The 8,307-nt window shown below is 49.7% G+C and overlaps 1 protein-coding gene across 1 annotated transcript; it reads left to right on the forward strand.

Annotated features, from left to right (window-relative positions):
* Positions 1-46: 46 nt before the first annotated feature.
* On the forward strand, positions 47-5,752 carry LOC131207940 (uncharacterized). Its single transcript, XM_058200579.1, has 5 exons — positions 47-1,145; positions 1,427-1,874; positions 2,274-3,073; positions 3,594-4,868; positions 4,947-5,752. The coding sequence occupies exons 1-5, from the start codon at positions 973-975 to the stop codon at positions 5,485-5,487; spliced, it is 3,237 nt and encodes a 1,078-aa protein (XP_058056562.1). The 5' UTR covers positions 47-972; the 3' UTR covers positions 5,488-5,752.
* Positions 5,753-8,307: the final 2,555 nt, after the last annotated feature.

The following is an 8,307-nucleotide window of genomic DNA, read 5'->3' on the forward strand; positions in this document are numbered from 1 at the left end:
TAGCTTCCGGTGTTGGCCCGGGAGGCTGCACTTTGCAGGGGTGAAGAAAGCCCGTGTATTACGACAAGCGTGGAGATAAAATCTTCCGCCAGAGTGTGCCATTCAATCAGTGTCACGAGTTTCATCAGTCTTCCCCGCGGTTCCATCAATCGATTGTGCATTTCCCCGCGGTGTGCAAAATTTCTTCGCGGATCGATTCGTGTGCCATTTGACAGATGGCAGCATCCTGATGGGAGATTTTACGTTTGTTTTTTAGCTGTTTTCGAGCAAACAACCCACGGGCCATCGAGGACAATCCCACTGAGGGGCTTGTGATAAGTGTTACCGCTGCCCTCGAAACCCTCACTCTTCCGTCCCCACAACCAGTGACCAGCGCCAGAGAACAACACTTTAATCTTATCTCCTCCAGGCAGTGGTCCGGCATTATCGCGCGAGTGTGCCCGTGAGAAACCCGTTTATCATTTAACTCCTTCGTCGCCTCTTTGTGCTCGTGGAATCTTATTGGTAGAGTTGCACTTTAGACCACGGTCACTTGGATGGCAAGTTGCTTCCCAACAGAACCCAGCGCATCTGGAGCGTGAAGGATACAACGCGAGCGGGATTATCAACAATAGAGACACACGACGACGATTGGCCAGGCTTCGAGTCGGTGACATATTTATGCTCCCCTTGGAACGGAACGAAAGCAGAAGCAACAAAATAATCACCCCAGCGAGCGTCTGTGTGAGTGGGTGTATCGATCGCAGGACTTCGAGGACAACGCTAAGGAGCCACCGGAGCTAAGAGTCTCCACCCCCAAACCCGGTCAACGTTATCCTTTACGGGAAACCGGCGAAGAACCGCGGTTGAAAATTGGAGAACAAACCCCCGGCACTCGGCATTTCTGCGTGGTGTGTAGCATCCTGGAGCGGTGGGACCGTGGGAAGCTGGCCGTGATCGTGGCAGCGAGTGAGAGGGGAACCATCGTGCCAGATGAATCCGCGGATCGTAATCATTGGTGCTGGGGCGGCCGGTGTGGCGGCCGCCACACGGCTCATCGAACGGGGCTACAAGAACTTGAAGATACTCGAGGCGGAAAATCGCATCGGGGGCCGCATCCACACCGTCCCGTTCGGTGCTAACGTCGTTGACCTGGGTGCACAATGGTAAGAGCGTGGGTGGGTGGGGTTGCCATTATCGAGCGACGAAAAGGATTCTTTTATCCTCTGAACGCTGAAGGGTTTCTCCCCAAGGCGGCGCCCATCCTTTTTGTCGTTCTTTGATTCCTCCCGATTCCAACTGGAATGGCTAGGGCGCTGTGGGCGCTTTGCGTCGCCACAAGTGTGGAGCTAGCTTTTGCAAGGATGCGAAGGTCGCTAAATAATCGATTAATGTGAATGTAATTTATTTACTATCTTCCCTTTACGTGGGGGCGCCGGCGACACAGGTGCCACGGTGAGAAAGGGAACGTGTGCTACGAGCTCGGCTCCAAGTACAACGTGTTCGATTCGAACAGCGCCCGGTACGAGCGGTTCGTGTTGACGCGCTCGAACGGTGAACAAATTCCGACGGAACAGAGCGAGAAACTGCTCGGTTTGATCTGGTCCATCCTCGAGACGCACAAACACGAACTAACCGGCTACCGGGGTTCGCTGGGGTCCTTTCTTATGGCCAAGTTTCGTGCGCTGCTGGAAACGGCCGAGTATAAGGACGTGAACGGTGAGACCGCTTACCAGGTGCTGGAGTTTTTCCACAAGTTTGAAAACTCGATCGAAGCATCGGACAGTTGGTTCGATACTTCGGGACCGGGCTATCTGCACTACTGGGAGTGTGACGGTGACCTGCTGCTCAACTGGCGCGATAAGGGGTATCGGACGGTACTCGAGATATTGATGGTAAGTTGCCAAACCGTCATGCATAATTAGTGTCCCTTTTGCTTCACCCTGTATTCCCCTGGAAGTTATTTGGTGTCTTTTCGGTTGGACGAAACTATGAGCCGAATGAGCCGAAGTTTACTCAGATTCAGATTCACTTTCATTTTTAAACAAGTGCAAGTCTTCTCCTAAAAGCGATCTAGTTCACCGTTCATAGAGACGGTGACTTTTGCAACGGTTGCTGGACCTCACTAACAGTTTGGCATCATCTCATCAAGTCCGGTTTTTTTTAATTTTTTTGACAAGATTTTTGTGATTACAAATAGTTTATCATATCTATACATATTTGCTAAAATCACTTTCCCAACTGCGATTTGATTTCTTCCCTAATCGAATCACTTCGATTGCGAATCGTTCAAGAAACGGCACCCACTGCCAATCGCGGTCGAAGCAATCAACCTCGAGGACTACACGCATTTTAACAAAACGGTGACAAACATCAACTGGACGGCCGGCCCGGACAGTCTGGTCAGCATCCGGTGCACCGATAACACCGTATACGATGCGGATCACGTGATATGCACGATCTCGCTGGGGGTGCTGAAGGATCGCTATCAAACGCTGTTCACGCCCGATCTGCCGCCGATCAAGCGTAACGCCATCCAGGGGCTGACGATCGGCACGGTCAACAAGATGTTTCTCGAGTTTGAGAAACCGTTCTGGGCCAAGGGTTGGCAGGGCCTGAGCCTGATCTGGAACAAGGCGGACCTGGAGGAGGTGCGTAAGCACCGTGACAGTTGGATGGAGGATGTGTTCGGCTTCTACATCGTCGACTATCAGCCGAACGTGCTTTGCGGGTGGATATCGGGCAAAAACGCCCGCCGGATGGAGCGTTCGAGTGACGAGGACGTGCGCAAAGCGTGCATGTATCTGTTGCGGAAGTTCATGAAAGGGTGCACCATTCCGGAACCGGTGCGTTTTCAGCGGACCACCTGGTACTCGAACCCGAACTTTCGCGGATCGTACACCTTCCGGTCGCTGACGACGGATCTGCTGAACACGTCCGCATCGCACCTCGCGATCCCACTCACGAACACGTGCGGCATGCCCGTGGTGCAGTTTGCCGGGGAAGCGACGCACGATCACTACTACTCGACGGTGCACGGGGCCGTGGAAACGGGATGGCGCGAGGCGAACCGATTGATCGACCTGTACGACAGGTACGTGATTGTGTTTCGAAGACCATTCACTTATTTATCATACATTCAACTAATCAAACAACAGTCTACCTAACCGCTTAAAGCTTCTGCATGTTTTATCTCCATACTTTCGCAGCATATTTCTGTTAATTGTAAGCTTTAGGAAAGTTTAAATAATTTTGCTGGCTTTTTTGTTTTATCGAGTTTTTTTTCTTTTTCTCCTTTCTTTTCTTCCTTACTCCTCATAGGAAAGCTCATCTTTAAAGAACAATGATGTAGTGAACCCAAAGACTTTACTAACCGCAATTTAGTTCCGTTGAATGTGTTTAAAGTGTCATACCGAATAGCTTTACTTTTATCTTTAATAAGTGGGTAAAAACAACTGCCACATAATTGAAAATGGGAATAAAAGTGTATCTTTCAACTCGCAACACGAAGTTAATCTTTAATCCTTTTTTTAATTTTTTCCCATCAATCCTTTTTCGCTGGGAGCTAAAACTTGGGTGGATGTGTTACGCTGTTCTCCTTCTGTATTTCGCAGATTAATACCACCCTTCAACCATGGCCCGAAAGCGTACGTCGATGTGCTCATCCTAGGGGCGGGTATCGCCGGACTGGGAGCGGCCAAACAGCTGCGTAATTCGGGCAAAAGTTTCGCCATCCTCGAGGCGCAGTCTTTCTCCGGTGGGCGGATCAGTACGAAAACGCTTCGGAAGCATCACGGCCACGGCGGCGGTGGTGGAGCCAAGGGTTGCCAGCTGATCGAGGCCGGCGCTCAGTGGTTGCACGGTCGGCAGAACGAGTTACACGAGGTAGCGAAACGGAATGGCTTGCTGCGCGAGGAAACGTCCGAGGAAGGCTTGGGTGAGTTCCTGCGCGATGATGGCTTCCGGATAGACGATCACCTGGCGAAGCGGGTCGACTTTATCGTCGGCCAGATACTGGAGCAGTGCGAAGAGTTCGCACAGCGACCACCGCCAGTGGCGACGAAAGCAAAGGAAGCGGGAAAGGAGCCGGCCACAGCTTCTTCATCGGGCGGTACGGCGTATCCCGCTTCGCTGGAGGTGTTTCTGAAGGAACAGTTCCGGAAGCGCATCGAGAAGGATTTTACCGCCGAGCAGAAGGTGTTGGCCCAGCAGCTGCTCGATTGGCACTGTCGGTTTCAGATCATCGACAACTCGTGTCTCCATGTGTCGGACATTTCGGCCAAACTGTGGGGCAGCTATTCGTTCAATGGGGAAAGCTGCCAGGCGCACATTAACATGCGCCACGGCTTCCAAGCACTCGTCAACTGTCTGGTCGAGGAGATCGGTCTGGAGAAGATCGTGTACAACAAGGCGATCTGCGAGATCCGCTGGCTGGACGCGAAGGGCAAGGTGATAGTGAAGTGCACCGATGGAACAGTCTACTGCTGCCAGCATCTGATCGTCACGTTCTCGTTGGGCGTACTGAAGGACACGATGGATCAGCTGTTTCAACCGAACCTACCCGAGAGTTACACTCGTTCGATACGCAGCATCGGGTACGGTAGCATCGACAAAATATTTCTTCAGTTCGACGATCCATGGTGGGGCAGAGCGGAAGGCATTCAGTTGGTGTGGCGGGACGAGCTACGGAAAGATTCGCACTGGACACGCTTCATATCGGGGTTCGATGTGTTGAGCCCGGGACCACCGAATACGCTGCTCGGGTGGATCGGAAGCTACGGGGCGCTCGAGATGGAAGCCCTGAACGACGAGCAGATTGTGAGTGATTGTGTTTTCATCCTGGAGAAGTTTACCAAGAAAAAAGTACCTAAACCTGTCAATTATTACTGGTAAGTTCACATTGCCGCCGGCGAGAAGCTCTCATTCAACCGTTTCGTTTGCCCCCCCATTCCCTCTCTCTTTTGTAGCACACGATGGAATTCGAATCGATATATCCGGGGATCGTACAGCTACACCTCCGTCAACTGTGACCACGAAAAGAACTTTATGTCCAATCTTACCGAAACTCTCACATGCAATCAGTACGACAAATCAGGCGAGGAATCCCGCAAAAAGCAACCATCGCCGGGGCCGGTTGCGAAGGCAACGGCAAACAGTGCTTCACGAGCAGATACTGCCACGACGAGCGGCAGCGTTACCAGTGGCAACAGTACCGGTAGTAGTAACAGCAGCAAAACCACGCAAAACAAAGCAAACCAAACGCAAACCGTTAAAGCAAGCTCTTCTACTGTCAGCAGTACGACGACGACGACGGCAACCGGTAGCAGTAACAGTGTAACGGTGACGAAAACAACTGCTGCAAATGTTGGTGGTACTAATGTTAGTACTGCAAATGTTAGTGCTACCATTCACTTCGCGGGAGAAGCGTGCCATGAAAAGTACTTCTCTACCGTGCACGGAGCGTACCTTTCCGGTATCGAGCAGGCCAAGAAGGTGATGGAACAGTGACTTTAGTTCTGTGGCACGCAAAGTCGAAGACTACGACGACCACACGAGACCAAACAGTAGGCGAGTGATAGTGCTTAGCAATCGAAAGAAGATCAAATGCATCAATCTTAGTGGTAGGAACCGAACAGTAGCGAAAGTAGAGAAAAGTAAGCTTTCCACGCGAAGTAGTCGCATCCTGTAACGAAGCAATCCCGCTAACAAAACCCCCGAACGGAACCGGGAACAAAGCTGCAGGGTTAAAGTTAAACAGTTGAAAACATTACTAGAGGAGTGCAAAAACGTAGCGCAGCTAGAGAGCGATAGAGAGAGAAAGAGAGATAGAGACAGAGATAGAGAGAGTGCAAAATGCATATTTACTACTATTTTCTTCCATTAAACGTAGGGATTTGAAACCGATTCTGGGGAGGCGAACTGTTATACAAACGTTATCACCGTAGCGCTTTACATAAAATCTCTCTTCCAGCGATTTGCGCATCTTCTGGTTGTTCTGTTACGTTACGGCCGCAACAGGTTGATCGGCCAGACTGTTGATCAGATTTCCTACCTTATCCTTCCCACCCACCCAGCCTTCCCTATATCATCGAGAGCAATCAAAAAGGCAGCCGTTTGATGTGATTTTTTTCCCTGTTGTTGTAATCTCCTTCCCGTCGGTACCGTTTCGAATTTTGAACGTGTCTGTAGTCGGCTTGAATGTGGTATACTTATTGTGCCACGCAGCAAACCAATATGAGTTGGATTGGAAAAGAAACAAGAAACTAATAAACAATCAAAGAATAGCTTTTTTGATCGATCAGTAGGGATATTAGTAGCGTCAACTCTTAGGAATTTCAGTACAACAAGCAAGAACGCGGAGACGCACGGTGAATGATGCGGAACGGATGCCAACGGTCAGTGATCTCGTGAAGCGTATTGTTTCGATTTTAGTGTGATCCTACCTAGAAACCAATCAATCAATTTTCTCAATACACCAGTGAATGAACAGCAAAATCAAAACCAAAACAGCGTATTATTTATTTTCGCCCATTGAGAAACACACTTACCGTATCCGAAATATTTGAAATCTGTTTAATTTCTAATTCATTTGAATCGAATTGTGGGTTTAAAAATCCGCTGGGCAAAAAGCTTCAACGGGCGGATGCTTGGGGGCGAAAAGCTACACGATCGTACAGCGATCGTGGCGCCCTCTACATTATGCGGTTTTAACTAACTTCTTCGGCTACAACCGCTCAGTTGAAATAACACATGGGTTGAAAAGTCCCGATCCTAACACATAATTGGCATTTAACGTGCCTTATTGCATTCGTCGTTTCTCTTTCAGTTTGTAGTATCCTTCAAAGGAAAGCAGTTAAAATTTCACGATATTCTGCTCATAAATTTGAGCGCACACCTGTGCATGCTACCTGCTCTCTGCCCGCGCCGTCGGCATTCGGCTTTTCGCCTTCCATCGCCTCCGTCGTGCCCGATTCGTTCCACTCCGGCGGAAAAAGTGAGTACGATCGTGCGGTGGCCAAAGCGAGACAGCAACCGTGCGCGATCGTGTACCGAGTGCGTCGCGTACTCCGGAGTCTGTGCCGGTGCCGCGATCGCTTTAGTTCGCATTCGATCGCGCAGGTGAAAGGATTACCTCAGCAGCAGGTTGTCGGAGTTTCGTGTCCGTTTTGGAATTCCTCCGTTGTTGTGTGCTTCTTTGTTTGTGTGTGCGTGCACCGGGAAAGGACAACATTTTTCCCATCGGAACAACCAAAACGGTAAATGCAATGGTGCGAAGGATGTGATTCCGTGAGAGTGGGCTACCCGTGGACGAACGATGAAAAGGATCATATGATGCTGCGCAAATGATCACGATGAGCAAGACGGAAAGGATCAGGATACGTGGCCAGAGTGTGGAAGAAGTGATGCTGATTCTTTTCCAAAGGACTTTATCTGAAAGGCACAGACGAGTGAAAAGTGCTAATGACATTCCGAGTACGGCGAGGCAGTCAAAGTGCATCCTGTGCAACGTGACTTTGGAGAACGGTTTCATCAAACTAATAAAAGTTTGACCCGATTTCCCTTCTCATGGTTCTAGGAGTTTTGGGTCAGCGTTGAGCCTCAACGATGGATCGTTGAGTAATTTATCAACTTCAGCGTCTGTAGCGTGCTTGTTGAGTAGCGTCCGTTACACACTGATCTTTTCCAATTGAAGATCTCGATCAGTGCACCGATCGTGGATTGATCTTTTCCCACAACACACACGCGGGGAAGGACTAATTGGGCTGTTTTAATTTTATTATGTCAAAGAAAAGAAAAAGAACGGTTGCCCTCCGTAAAGAAGCTTAGCAGCCCGCAGCCCGTTGAGACGAGTGAAAACCCCAAAGCTGAAGAAAACCTGTTAAAGATTAAGCCAATGACGGTGAAGACAAAAAAGCGACAACCACAACAACCATCGAAAATAAACCATTATCTGTTGCGAGGGCTTTTATCCTCTCTCTCTCTCTCTCTCCTCTTTATGCTTTCGGCGATCGGTGGTTGGGACTTTCGGATGATACTTTCTTCGGCTGTTCGGGTCCTAAAGCAAAAGAAATACTGATACAGAAATAATCAATTAGTTTGCTCTCGGCCAACAACAACTTCTCGGTTGTGGCTGCCCGGTCGGTGTCAGGCCCGCTTGGTCTCAGCGTTAAGCCGGTGGCACGGTGGCAAGCCAGAATTTTCAGAATGGACCATTTAACACTTGGCCGTAAAACATAATTGCCTTTCGGGGGGGGGGGGGGGGTTTCGATGTGTTCAATAATGACATCTCGTGGGGGATTTCGTCGACAAACGATTTTGATTAAAAAA

This window comes from Anopheles bellator, chromosome 1 (assembly GCF_943735745.2).
Source record: "Anopheles bellator chromosome 1, idAnoBellAS_SP24_06.2, whole genome shotgun sequence".
NCBI classification, from domain to species: Eukaryota; Metazoa; Arthropoda; class Insecta; order Diptera; family Culicidae; genus Anopheles; species Anopheles bellator.

Excerpts from the sequence above, each read along its gene's own strand:
- LOC131207940 (XM_058200579.1), top strand. The coding sequence starts at position 973 with ATGAATCCGCGGATCGTAATCATTGGTGCTGGGGCGGCCGGTGTGGCG. Across the intron at positions 3,074-3,593 it reads TTGATCGACCTGTACGACAG|ATTAATACCACCCTTCAACC; the intron begins GTACGTGATTGT and ends TGTATTTCGCAG. Across the intron at positions 4,869-4,946 it reads AAACCTGTCAATTATTACTG|CACACGATGGAATTCGAATC; the intron begins GTAAGTTCACAT and ends TCTCTTTTGTAG.